This window comes from Ursus americanus, chromosome 6, assembly GCF_024610735.1.
Source record: "Ursus americanus isolate L20-20 chromosome 6, mUrsAme1.1.p, whole genome shotgun sequence".
NCBI lineage: Eukaryota > Metazoa > Chordata > Mammalia > Carnivora > Ursidae > Ursus > Ursus americanus.
Genome location: NC_142132.1, coordinates 56760844 through 56775280, shown reverse-complemented (window position 1 = coordinate 56775280; position 14437 = coordinate 56760844). Strand labels below are relative to the sequence as shown.

Here is a 14437-nt window from a genome sequence, read left to right as displayed (position 1 = left end):
GTTATTTAACTCTCTTAACCGTTTTCTTACCTTAAAATGGTGCTCAAAAACCATCCCCATTGTATTGTTATAAATATTTGATGATCTGATCCATAAATGTATTAATCATAATATGTGACATATAATCACCATTTAGTAAACAGTAAATATGATTTATATATACATAAGTGAACATACATTTACACCCCATGTTCCCATCTTTTCCTCACACACACATGCAATTTACTTGTCTGTCCTCAATGCCATTCAGGCAGAGTCCTGCCCTTCTGCCCTTGAAGCATTCACATTTTTCCAAATTCACAATTAGCTAATGCAAGAATCTAATCAATGAAAATGTGCTAATAAGAAAGGATGAGAGAAGAGGACAGTGACTACTGCCTGCCAACTCAAATATCCCTCAGTGGTAAAATATGGCTCTTGGAAACAAAACTGCACTCAAAATTGCATAGGCCAGAGCAGTGACTTAGTGTGTGAATTTTAAGTAGCACCATCTGTGAGATTCCTGTATAGCTCTATGTAACTATGACCTTTACATGCGCTAATATGTAAGCCATCACTAATTTTAAAATAAGTAAATAAAATTTAAATGGATATTGTATCTTTTTTCATATAAATTAAAGTACTTGCAGAGATACTCCATTTACCCCAGAACATTCTACAAAATAAATATAACTCACAGGAAAATAGGGCAATGGGAAGGCAAAATGCCCATGTAATGTTGGTGATAAAGCAAAACCCTAGAACACAATTCCCTTTTCAAGTCAATATTTCTATACCATACCACAATAACTTCATAAGGTGTAACTAAAAAAAGTCCAGCTTTGAAAACTCCATCCAAAAGACCCAAAATCTGTGAATTAGGAAATGGCAAGAGAGTCACACCTTTCGCCACACTAACAGGAAAGACTTAAATAATGGACTCAGTGCCTGGCCATGCGAATCAGCCACTTAGTCATTTTTCTAGACACTATCCATCATTGAACACATTCCCGAATTTCATGCAACCTAATTTAAACGTCTATCTGGCCGTTCTGATCGGAATAAACATTCAATCAGGCAAAAGCTTGACAACCCTGACACCTAGTGGTTGTGAAGAAATTGGTGAAGCTCAGCTTGGGAAAATCAGCTAGCTATGTATGGCGGCAGCATCTCACAAACACATAAAATTTAATGGTTACTAATATTTCTTTAAAATACTAATTCTGAAAGCAACTCTATAAAAGATTTTGGCTCTGTATTTATTTGGAGGTCTATACAAGGAGGCTGAAAGCCTTGCATTTGTATATTTTCCTTCCCCCTTACACATTTAGCAAAATTCCACTAATCTTCAGAGATCAAACAAGAAAACTAAAGGTTGATTCATATCAACCTTTGACATATTCATGATTCTTGCCCTTAATTTTGTATGTACATCTACATCCTTTTCCTGGTCATCAGGTGATTTTTCTCCTCAAGTATCCCCTGTCAAATATAAAAGCCATCTGGCCAAGCCATCATAGAGGTTTCCTTTATGACATTGAGGCATCCTTAGTCAAAGGGTAGTTATAGCTTCACAAACCAGCAGGAGTTTTCTATAAGAGAGGTATAAGGACACATGCGGAAACCCCCAAACTGCACATTAAAAGCAAGGACCACAATGAATGCTTCAGGAAGCCTTATGAACACAGCAGGTCAGCACAGCACAGCACAACCTATTTCTGCCCTAAACATTCGAAGATAAGTCTCCCCAGATCCACTTAAACCTGACAGGCAGGATGGCAGGAAGCATAAAGTGTTCATCTCCCTCCCCCAAGGAGAGTTCTGACTCCTACCTGCTGACGTTTGAAGGCTAAATAATCCAGATTTTCCAGCTCCTTCCCAAGCTTCTGGTAGGTTTTCTGAAGGTCAGATTTATTGGAAACATTTTTGAGAGACTCAAATGTTCTTTGAAACTGAAATTGAAAACAAAAGTAGATCATTAGGATAGCAGTACATTTTTCTCAAATGCCTAACTAGCTAAAACAGAGAAATAGTCCAGACTGAGCCTCAGTTTCTCTCATTCATAATCCAGAGAGCACAAATGCTAATCATCTTTCAATGAAATAAGAAAGACTGATTATAGGGGCGCCTGGGTGGCACAGCGGTTAAGCGTCTGCCTTCGGCTCAGGGCGTGATCCCAGCGTTGTGGGATCGAGCCCCACGTCAGGCTCCTTTGCTATGAGCCTGCTTCTTCCTCTCCCACTCCCCCTGCTTGTGTTCCCTCTCTCGCTGGCTTTCTCTATCTCTGTCGAATAAATAAATAAAAATCTTAAAAAAAAAAAAAAAGAAAGACTGATTATAAAGAATTAGAAACTGTATCATAAGTACAACCAACATTACTGCATGAATGGGAAGTGTGTTTAGTCCTTATTACAACAAAAGAGCATACTGCTTAAAAAAAAGAAACAAACCTGTGCTTCAGCATATACTGCTGCTTCTAAAGAAAAATTGTGATGAGTGTATAATTTCAAATCATAATGAGGAAGTATTAAAAGAGCTCTCACATTCCAATCACGGAAACAAATATATATATATAAAGGTAGTTGCTTGCCTCTATAGAAATATCTATGCAAAATAAGCACCCCACAAACTTCAGCGAGGAAGATCTCTCAGATCTTGTATTTTGAGAAGGAAAGAAAACTAACATTTTGGTGATCAAAGCATATGTAGCACGTTCGGCAAACATTTATTCATTTCTGCTCTATAACGCAGATGAGTTATAAAATCAGTTCTGCTGAATCAGAATGCTTCTGTTCATTTTTAAGTCAGATACTAGATAAACACAAAGGAGACAAATTGCAGTGGATCACAGAATATCGCTCTGCTGCTAATAATTAATTAAGCAAAGGGAGCTCGCAAGAAATTCAATTCTTGGTTTATTTTAGTAAATTAGAACATACTTTGGAAGATGACTGATTGAAAATGTCAAGTAATGTCACTTGCAATGACATTTGCATTTGCTCTCTCTTTATGCCATTTATTTCCCATATTCTCACTGCGTGCCTGTAGACATATTTCTACAGATAGAGACTTCCCCATCTTAAACACACCAGAATTCCACAGACTATGATGTTGTGAGACAAGCTAATAAGATTTTATAGAATATTATTAAGTTTCCAGGGAAATGATTTGACCTTACTATTCAAACTCCATGGAATAAGTCATGTTATAATGGCATTCTACTGAATTAAATCCTCAATTTCATGAAAGCAACATGTTTATCTCAATCCAAGGTGACAGAGGAAAAAGAAATGGAAAATAACAGCGCTAAGCTTCCGCAGCACTACAGTAAATTAAATTCAACACATAATCTTGTAGAACCTACTATGCACAAGGTACTATGAATATAAAGCATATGTCCTGCCCTAAAGGAACTTAAAAACTACGAAGGAACTAGAAACAAAACTCAGAAGTGGGAAAGACACTGACATGTATTGAGTGCCTGCTCAGTGCCAGGTACTGTGTGCTTTCCAATTTAATCCCAATTTCTCCCCCTTCTACAAGTGACTACACTGGGACTCAGAGAGTCTAAACTGGGTTTTTACTACAGCGTTTGTGCTCTTTCTATTATACCACTAACTCTAACACAAGGCAAAGTAGTAAAGAGAGTACAAAAAAGAGAGAGAGAGAAAAGCAGCACGTGGTAGAACAGAAAAAAACTAGTTATACCAACTGAGGGAATGAGGCCACATAGAAGACGTGAAGAGATTCGAATTGGGCTTCAAATAGAAGGACAAGTCCTCAGAGCCTTCAATGGGAACAGTTTCTATCTATCAGTTTAAACAAAGCCAAAGTCTGCTCGTTTTCCCCTTTTTATAGCATAGTAAACAAATTTCTCTTGACATAATTGTAATGACTTTCATATTAACTATTTATCATGTTGTATGATCATTTCTGTGCCTTGCCCATTTCTTTGTCTCTTCTCACTACATTCAAATCAAAATACCAAATCTAATATTCTAAACAATTTAAGTAATTTTACCAACAATTAATATAAACTATTTTACCAATCTAATTCTAAGCACTTTATTTTCCCTAAAAAAATATTAGCTCTACTTCAATATTTCTTCTTCACATTTATTTCTGTGAATTTTATACAGCTCCAAATAGGAATTTTAGGGTAAGCACATTTGTAAGTCTTCAAAAAAAAAAAAATGGGGCGCCTGGGTGGCTCAGTCATCAAGCGTCTGCCTTCGGCTCAGGTCATGATCCCAGGGTCCTGGGATCGAGCCCCACACTGGGCTCCCTGATCAGCGGGAAGCCTGCTTCTCCCTCTCCTACTCCCCTGCTGGTGTTCCCTCTCTCACTGTGTCTCTCTCTGTCCAATAAATAAATAAAATCTTTTTTAAAAATTTTTTTTAAATTAAAAAAATAAAAAAACATGAAAACCAAGTAATATGTCCATGGCCAAAGAAGAAAGGGAGACAATCCAGCAAGAATACATCATCACAAACTATTTCTATAAAAAATCAGTTTGTGTAAAGAGGAGACTTTAAAGCTTGACCTTTCATTATCAAGACTTACACTCTTCATTTATTGATACTAAATAGTTCAAAGTTCTCAAACTGTGATGGTTCATTTATTTAAGTAGACTTTTTCCCCATATAACAACAAATAATTGTCAAGGAGAGGTCATACAGTATCTGTAGAGTACTTTAGGTTAGATCCCGATTAAACATACCCCATCTCTCTCTGCCCATATATATACTTAAAGATGCTAAAGAGTAAAAGCAATAATTTTACCTTGCAGATAAAGCTGACGTGCAAAAGATAAAAATAAGACAGTGATTAAAGTGAGGTTTAGATTTTACTTTTAAAAAATTAGATGTTGACTTTATTTGAGGATTTTTCATTCCAATAGGCCAATGTGCTTGATCACTGAAATAGACCTCTTGAGATTTTCTCATTAGTTCAGTGCATTGCAACTCATTATGTTGACTATGTCTCAAAATAAATGATCTCTCAGTTGAAGATAAGTTGGGAAAGGAAGCAGAATTAATTGAAGAGATTTTAGCATTTCTAGATTTTACTTCTTCGAACTTTTGAGCAGAAATTTAAAATAAGCAAAGAAGCCCCAATAATTTGTGAACATTAAATTTATCCTGTGTTAATATTTTCCCCTTAATACAAAATTCAAATGTAAAATAAAAAAGCCCAGTGAATAAATCTGACCTCCAAACAAGCATAGGAATGTTCTAAAACTGCCAAAACTTAATATCAAAATGGTCTCTGAACTGGGAAACAACTGCAAATTCTGTCCTATTTGATTACTTTTTCAAATATCACAAGACAGACAACAAAAATGAGAAGATGCAAACATTATCTCTAAGCCAAAAATTTGCCATCAAAGTAAGCACTGTAAACACTCCCAGTGTGTTTTCTCATAAAATTGTTTTCTGTTCAGATTTTGGTTCAAGATGGCAATGTAGAAGGTCCTGAATTCACATCCTCCCATAGACACACTGAAACTACAGCTATATATGGAACAATTTCCTCTAGAAAAAAACCTAAAAACTGGCTGAGCAACCACTTCACATCAAGCAAATGAGAGGTGAACCTCAAAGGCTAAGACAGAATCTCACCATAAACCCCATCCCCAGCATGGCAACCCACATTTGGGAGAAAACTCAAAACCCACAGCTATTCCCTGAGTATTAAAGGGTTTGTACAACACATTGGGCATGCCAACACTTAAGACCAACACCTGAGAAAAACCTAAAACAAGTGGCTTTGAAGACCAGTGGGGCTCATGCCCACAAGATCCACAGGGCTTTGGCAAACTGAGAAATGGCTCTTAAAGAGCTGTGTGCAGGAGTGCCGTGGTGGCTGAGTCATTAATGCATCTGACTCGATTTCAGGTCAGGTCATGATCTCAGGGTCATGAGATTGAGCCCCACAGTGGGCTGAGCACTCAGTAAGAACTCTACGTGAGAATCCCTCTCTCTTTTCTCTCCCCCAGCTCAAATAAAAAAAATCAATCTTAAAAAAAAAAAAGAAAAGAAAGTGCTGCATGCAGACTCACCCAGCACAAGGAGCAGCCCTTTGAAGATTTCATTTATTTATTTGAGAGTGAACTCAAAAGAATAGAAAAATCTAAAATGCAGTTTTTAGATTCTCACCTCAAGAAGCTGGAGCTGGAACAGAATAGGCCTAACCCACGCACGAGAAGGCAGGTGATCAAGATTAGAGCAGAAATCAATGAATTAGAAACCAGGAGCACAGTAGAGCAGATCAACAGAACTAGAAGCTGGTTCTTTGAAAGAATAAATAAGATCGATAAGCCACTGGTCAGACTTATTCAAAAGAATAGAGAAGGGACCCAAATTAATAAAATTATGAATGAAAGGGGAGAGATCACAACCAACACCAATGAAATAGGAAGGATCATTAGAAACTTTTATCAACAGCTTTATGCCAATAAATTAAACAACCTGGAAGAAATGGATGCCTTCCTGGAAACCTATAAACTACCAAGACTGAAACAGGAAGAAATTGATTATTTAAACAGACCGATTAATTATGAAGAGATTGAAGCAGTGATCAAAAACCTCCCCAAAAACAAGAGTCCAGGGCCTGACGGATTCCCCAGGGAATTCTACCAAACATTCAAAGAAGAAATAATACCTATTCTTCTGAAGCTGTTTCAAAAAATAGAAACAGAAGGAAAGCTACCAAACTCATCCTATGAGGCCATTATTACCTTGATCACCAAACTAGGCAAAGACCCCATCAAGAGGAGAATTACAGACCGATTTTCCTGATGAATATGGATGCCAAAATTCTCAACAAGATCCTAGCTAATAGGATCCAACAGTACATTAAAAGGATTATCTTTGGGTAAACACCCAGTTAGTGCAATTGCTGGATCATAGGGTAGTTCTATTTTTAACTTTTAGAGAAACTTCCACACAGTTTTCCACAGTGGCTGCATCAGTTTGAATTCCCACAACAGTGCAGGAGAGCTCTCCTTTCCCCACAGCTTCGCCAACACCTGATGTTTCTTGTATTGTTGATTTTAGCTATTCTGACAGGTGGGAGGTGGTATCCCATTGTAGTTTTGATTTGTATTTCCCCGATGATGAGTGACGTTGAGCATCTTTTCACGTGTCTGTTGACCATCTGTGTGTCTTCTTTAGAAAAATGTCTATTCATGTCTTCTGCGCATTTTTAATTGGATTATTGTGTTTTTAGGGTGTTGAGTTTTATATGTTCTTTATATATTTTGGATATGAATCTTTTATCAGGTATGTCATTTGTAAATACCATCTCCCATTTCACAAGCTGCCTTTTAGTTTTGTTGACTGTTTCCTTTATTGTGCAGAAGCTTTTTATCTTGATGAAGTCCCAATAGTTCATTTTTCCTTTTGTTTCTCTTGTCTGCAGTGAAGTGTCTAGTAAGAAGTTGCTATGGCCAAGGTCAAAGAGATTCCTACCTGTGTTGATCTCTAGAAAACTGATGGTTTCCTGTGTCATATTTAGGTCTTTCACCCATTTTGAGTTTATTTTTGTGATGGTGTAAGGAAGTGGTCTAGTTTTATTCTTCTGCATGTGGCTATCCAGCTTTCTCAACACCATTTGTTGAAGAGACTTTTTCCATTGGATATTCTTTCCTGCTTTGTTGAAGATTAGTTGACCGTATATTTGTGGGTCCATTTCTGGGTTTTCTATTCTGTTCCATTGATCTATGTGTCTATTTTTGTGCCAGTACCATACTGTTTTGATTAGTACAGCTTTGTAATATAACTTGAAGTCCAGAATCATGATGCTTCCAGCTTTGCATTTCTTATCAAGGTTGCTTTGGCTATTTGGGGATTTTTGTGGTTCTATACAAATTTTAGTATTGTTTATTCTACCTTTGTGAAAAATGCTGTTGGTATTTTGATAGGGATTGCATTAAATGTGCACATTGCCTGCAGTAGTATAGACATTTTAACAATATTTGTTCTTCCAATCCATGAGCATGGAATGTCTGTTAATTTCTTTGTGTCACCTTCAATTTCTTTCATCAGTGTTTTATAGTTTTTAGAGTACAGGTCTCTTACCTTTTTGGTTAGCTTTATTTCTAGGTATCCTTGGTTTTGGTGCAGGTGTAAATGCAATGATTCTTAAATTTCTGTTTCTCCTCCTTCACTATTGGTGTAAAGAAATGCCACAGATTTGCATGTGTTAATTCTGTATCCTGCGACTTTACTGGAATCATTTATCCATTCTAGCTGTTTTTTTGGTGGGAATTTTTTGGGTTTCCTATATATAGAATCTGCAAGTAGTGAAAGTTTTACCTCTTCCTTGCTGATCTGGATGTCTTTATTTCTTTTTGTCATCTGATTGCTTTGGCTAGGACTTCCAGTACTATGTTGAATAAAAGTGGTGAGTGGACATTCCTGTCTGGTTCCTGACTGTAGAGGAAACGTGCTCAGTTTTTTCCTCATTTAGAATGCTATTAGCTGTGAGTTTTTCACATATGGCCTTTATTACTATCCCTACTTTGTTGAGGGGTTTTTATTATTATATTATTATTATTATTATTATTATTATTATTATTATTAAAAATAGGTGGTGTACTTTGTCAAATACTTTTTCTGCATCTACTGAAAGGATCATATGGTTCTTATCCTTTATTTTACTAATGTGATATGAGAATACTGAAACATCTTTGCAGCCCAGGAATAAATCCCACTTGATCAGGGTGAATGATTGCTTTAATGTATTGTTGGATTCTGTTTGCTAGTTTATTGTTGAGATTTTGTGCATTTATGTTCATCAGAGATACTGGCCTATAGTTCTCTTTCTTTTGTGGTGTCTTTATCTGATTTTGATATCAGGGTAATGCTGGCTTCATAGAACGAATTTGGAAGTTTTCTTTTCTATTTGTTGGAATGTTTGAGAACAGGTATTAACTCTTCTTTAAATGTTTGTAGAATTTACCTGTGAAGCCATCTGGTCCTGGAATTTTGTTTGCTAGGAGTTTCTGATTACTAATTTCTTCACTAGTTATTGAACTGTTCAAGTTTTCTATTTCTTCCTGTTTCAGTTTTGATAGTTTATATTTCTAGGAGTTTATCCATTTCTTCTAGGTTGTCCAATTTGTTGGCATATAGTTTTTCATACTATTCTGTTAATAATTGTATTTTTGTGGTATTGGTTGTTGTTTCTCCTCTCTTGTTTGTGATTTTATTTATTTGGGTCCTTTCACTTTATTTTTTGATAAGTCTGGCTAGAGGGTTATCAATTTTATTGATTTTTTTTCAAAGAACCAGCTCCTGGTTTCATTGACCCGTTCTATTGTTTTTTTTTAGTTTCTATATCATTTATTTCTTAAAGATTTTATTTATTTAGTTGACAGAAACAGCCAGCGAGAGAGGGAACACAAACAGGGGGAGTGGGAGAGGAAGAAGCAGGCTCATAGCAGAGGAGCCTGATGTGGGGCTCGATCCCAAACGCTGGGATCACGCCCTGAGCCGAAGGTCTATATCATTTATTTCTGCTCTAATATTTATTGTTTCCTTCCCTCTGCCATTTTTAGGCTTCATTTGTTGTTCTTTTTCTAGTTCCTTCAGGTGTAAGGTTAGGCTGTGTATTTGAGATTTCTCTTGCGTCTTGAGGTAGTCCTGTATTACTATATACTTCCCTCTTAGGACCACTTTTGCTGCATCCCTATGGTTTTAGACTACTGTGTTTTCATGTTCATTTGTGTCCATGTATTTTACTATTTCCTGTCTCATTTCTTGGTTGATCCATTCATTACTTAGTAGCATGTTATTTAACCTCCATGTGTTTGTGCTCTTTCTAGATTTTTTCTTGTGGTTGATTTCTAGTTTCATAAACATTGTGGTCAGAAAAGATGCATGGATATTCAATCTTTTGCATTAGTTGAGGGCTGTTTTGTGACTAATATGTGATCTGCTCTGGAGAATGTCCCATGTGTGCTTGAAAAGAATGTGTATTCTGCTGTTTTAGGATGGAATGTTCTGAATGTATCTGTTAAGTCCATCTGGTCCAGTGTGTCATTCAAAGCCATAGTTTCCTTGTTGATTTTTTGTTGAGATGATCTGTCCAGTGATGTAAGTGGATGGTTAACATCCCTTACTATTATTGTATTATTATCAATTAGTTCCTTTAGCATTGTCATTAACTGCTTTATGTACTTGAGTGCTCCCATACTGGGTGCATAAATATTTACAATTGTTATATCTTCTTATTGGACTCCCCTTTAATATTGTATAGTGCCCTTCTTTGTCTCTTGTTATAGTCTTTATAGATAAAGTCTAGTTTGTCCGATATAAGTATTGCTACTCCAGCTTTCTTTTGACATCTATTTGCATGATAAATGTTTCTCCATCCCCTCACTTTCAATCTGCAGGTGTCTGTAGGTCTAAAATGAGTCTCTTTTAGGTAGCATATAGATAGGTCCTGTTTTTTTTTTTTTATCATTTCCCACACCCTATGTCTTTAATTGGAGCATTTAGTGCATTTAGATTCAACATAACTATTGACAGATATGTATTTATTGCCATTTTACTACTTGTTTTGTAGTTATTTCTGAAGATTTTCTCTGATCCTTTCTTGTCTTTCACTCATTTTTTGCTGATTTTCTTTAGTGATATATTTGGATTTCTTTCTCTTTATTCTTGCATATTTAGTAGTAGTTTTTGATAAATCATTACTATTAGGTTTGTATATAACCTCTTCTATAAATAGCAATCTATATTAAGTTGATGATCGTTCAAGTTTAAACCCATTCTTTTCTCCTCTCCTCCATTGTTTTAGGTATACATTATTATGTTTTATATCCTTTTTTTATGTGAGTTCCTTGACTGATATTTACAGAAATACTCATTTTTACTGCTTTTGTGTTTCCTGCCTAATTTATACCATCACTTTTGGTCTCTCCTTTCCACTCGGAGTCCCCTTTCATATTTTTTGCAGGGCTGCTTTAGTGGTCATGAACTACTTTAGTTTTTCTTTGTCTGGGAAACTCTGTAGTGCTCCTTCTGTTGCTGAATAGAGTATTCTTGGCTAGACTTTTCCCATTCAGAACTTTGAATATATCATGCCACTCCCTTCTGGCTTGCCAAGTTTCTGTTTAGAAATCTGCAGTTAGCCGTATGGGTCTTCCCTTGTAAGATAAGGACTTCTTTTATCTTGCTGCTTTTAAGATTTTTCTTTATCACTATATTTTACAAATTTACATACAAATATGTCTTGGTGTGAGCCTGCTTTTGTTGATTTTGATGGCAGTTCTCTGTGCCAGATTAGGGAAGTTTTCAGCTATTATTTCTTCAAATACATTTTCTGCCCCCTTTTCTCTCTTCTTCTGGGATTCCTATAATACAAATGTTACTCCATTTGATGGAGTCACTGAGTTCCTTAAATCTATTCTGTCGCATAATTCTTCTTTCTTTTGTACAGCTTCAATGCTTTCTATTAGTTTGTCTTCTAGATCACTAATTCATTCCACTTCTTCCAGCCTGCAGTTCATTACATCAACAGTGTTTCTAAACACATTTATTGCACTCTTCATCTCTGATTCTTTTTTAACTCTTTTATCTATGTGGTAAAGGTCTCACTGAAGTCTACTATTCTTTTCTTAAGCCCAGTGAGTATTCTAATGTCATTACTTTAAATTCTCCATCAGGCATGTTACTTATATCCATATTTCACTTAGATCTCTGACCATGGCCTTAACTTATTCTTTCATTTGGGATAAATTTCTCTGTTTTCACATTATGTCTAAGTCTCTGCCTTCTTTTCTGTGTTAGAAAAGCCAGTTATGTCTCCCACTCCTGAAAGTAATGGCCTAATGAAGAAGAGGTCATGTGGTACCCAGGACCTGGAGCTTCAGGGAGTGTCTCCAGTGTGTGCTTTGTGCACTCTCCTGTTGTGTTCCGACTGCTCTCTTCTTCGGGCCAGTCCTCTGCAGAGGCTCTCTCTTGTGGACAGTGTTTGGTTCCTTGCCTCAATGTGGTGAGTTTTAACTAGGTGTGCTCTGGTCTGCTTGTGAAATGAGACCTGTCAGCACCACCAGAAATGAGGCCCTACATCTCTCTAGTTGGAAGACATGGTGTGGGCAGGGGTTTGTGCCGGTCTTCTGGGGGAGGGGCCTGCCATGCTGGGACTGAGGCAAGCGTGACCAAAGACAGTTTGACCAGAGCACAGTGGGATGGGGCAGGGCTTGTATAAGCAAGTTAGGCAGCCAGTGTTGTCGATACACTGGTTTACATAAGTGGCTCTGTGTTTATGCTGAGGGGCAGGGGAGGGAAATGGCACCAGCCAGCTCCTTTGTTCCCTAAGAAGTGTGCCCATGAATGCTGCCTCTAAGGGACATGCTCCAAAAAGAGCAAATACTCTTCCCACTGTGTGTCCCACACACACTCTTCAGGTCACTGTTTCCACACTGTTTGCCCCCTGGGGTTGCTTGTCTGCCTTCTCTCCAGGAGTAGTACAATGCCCTCGTGGCTCAATCCTAGCCAAGGCCACTGACCTTTAAAACTCCAGGCTTTAAGCCCCACTGGTTAAAAAAGTCACGAAATTCAGCCCAACACATTTTCCAAGCCAATGGCTTTGGGGAAATGTTTTCCTTGTGTTCCTCTCTCGCTCTTCTCTGTGACCAGGGCTCCCTCCTATTCACAGCAGCTACAATCCATTTCTCCCCTAAACCATGTCTCTACACTCCCCACCTTCTTAGATATGGCCTCTACTCTCTGTTTAGTTGTGCGGTTTATTCTGTCAGTCTTCAGGTCAATTTCTGGGATATGTAGGATGATTTGATAGTTATCTAGTTGTATTCATAGGACAAGGTGAGCCTAGGGTCCTCCTATTCCACTGCCACCTTTCTGCTCCCATGCTGTTTGTTTCTTTGTTTAGTAAATTCCACATGTGAATGAAATCATGTATTTGTCTTTCTCTGATTGACTTATTTCACTTTGCATAATACACTCCAGCTCTATCCTTATCTTTGCAAATGGCAAGATTTCATTCTTTTTGATGGCTGAGTAATAGTCCATTGTACATATATACCACATCTTTATCCATTCATTGGTTGAAGACATTTGGGCTCTCTCCATAGTTTGGCTCTTGTTGATAATGCTGCTATAAACGTAAGGGTACATGCGCCCCTTCGAATGTGTATTTTTGTATCCTTTGGGTACAAAAGGGTATTTACAGGGTAAATACCCAATAGTACAATTGCTGGATCATAGGGTACTTCTACTGTCAAGTTTTTAAGGAACTTCCATACTGTTCTCAGAGTGGCTTCACCAGTTTGTAATCCCACCAAGAGTGCAAGAAGGTTCCCCTTTCTGCACATCCTCAACAACACCTATTGTTTCTTGTGTTAATTTTAACCATTCTGTTAAGTGTGAGGTGGTATCTCATCATGGTTTTGATTTGTATTTGCCTGGTAATGAATGATATTGAGCATCTTTTCATGTGCCTGCCAGCCATCTGGATGTCTTTTTTGAAAAAGTGTATATTCATGTCATCTGCCCATTTCCTAAACTAGATTATTTCTCTTCTGGTTGATGAGTTTGATAAGTTCTTTATCAATTTTGGATACTAATCTTTTGTCAGCTACATCATTTGCAAATGTCTTCTCCCATTCTGTAGACTTTTATTTTTGTTGACTGTTTCCTTTATTGTGCAGAAGCTTTTTATCTTGATGAAGTCCCAATAGTTCATTTTTCCTTTTGTTTCTCTTGTCTGCAGTGAAGTGTCTAGTAAGAAGTTGCTATGGCCAAGGTCAAAGAGATTCCTACCTGTGTTGATCTCTAGAAAATTGATGGTTTCCTGTGTCATATTTAGATCTTTCACCCATTTTGAGTTTATTTTTGTGATGGTGTAAAGAAGTGGTCTAGTTTTATTCTTCTGCATGTGGCTCTCCAGTTTTCTCAACACCATTTGTTGAAGAGACTTTTTTCCATTGGATATTCTTTCCTGCTTTGTTGAAGATTAGTTGACCATATATTTGTGGGTCCATTTCTGGGTTTTCTATTTTGTTCCATTGACCTATGTGTCTGTTTTTGTGCCAGTACCATACTGCCTTGATGACTACAGCTTTGTAATATAACTTGAGATCTGGAACTGTGATGTCTCCCGCTTTGCTTTTCTTTTTCAAAATTGCTTTGGCTATTCAGAGTCTTCTCTGGTTCTATAAAGATTTTAGGATTTTTTTCTTCTAGTTCTGTGAAAAATGCTGGTTATATTCTGATAGGGATTGCATTAAATGTGTGGATTGCTCTGGGTAACACAGACATTTTAACAATATTTGCTCTTCCAATCCATGAGCATAGAATGTTTTTCCATCTCTCTGTGTCTTCTATTTCTTTCATAAGTGTTCTATACTTTTCAGCATACAGATCTTTTACCTCTTTTGTTAGATTTATTCCTACGTATCTTATTGTTTTTTGGTGCAATTGTAAAT

The 14437-nt window shown here is 37.0% G+C and overlaps 1 protein-coding gene across 5 annotated transcripts in view; it reads right to left on the bottom strand.

Moving 5' to 3' along the window:
- The window catches only part of CTNNA3 (catenin alpha 3), a 1641479-nt gene that overhangs the window by 1430224 nt on the left and 196818 nt on the right, over window positions 1-14437 (bottom strand). For all 5 annotated transcript variants that reach the window (XM_045783571.2, XM_087863076.1, XM_087863075.1 and 2 more), the window contains one exon: window positions 1812-1931. In XM_045783571.2, coding sequence (XP_045639527.1) covers window positions 1812-1931 — 120 coding nt within the window. The remainder of the gene's footprint in view (window positions 1-1811; window positions 1932-14437) is intronic.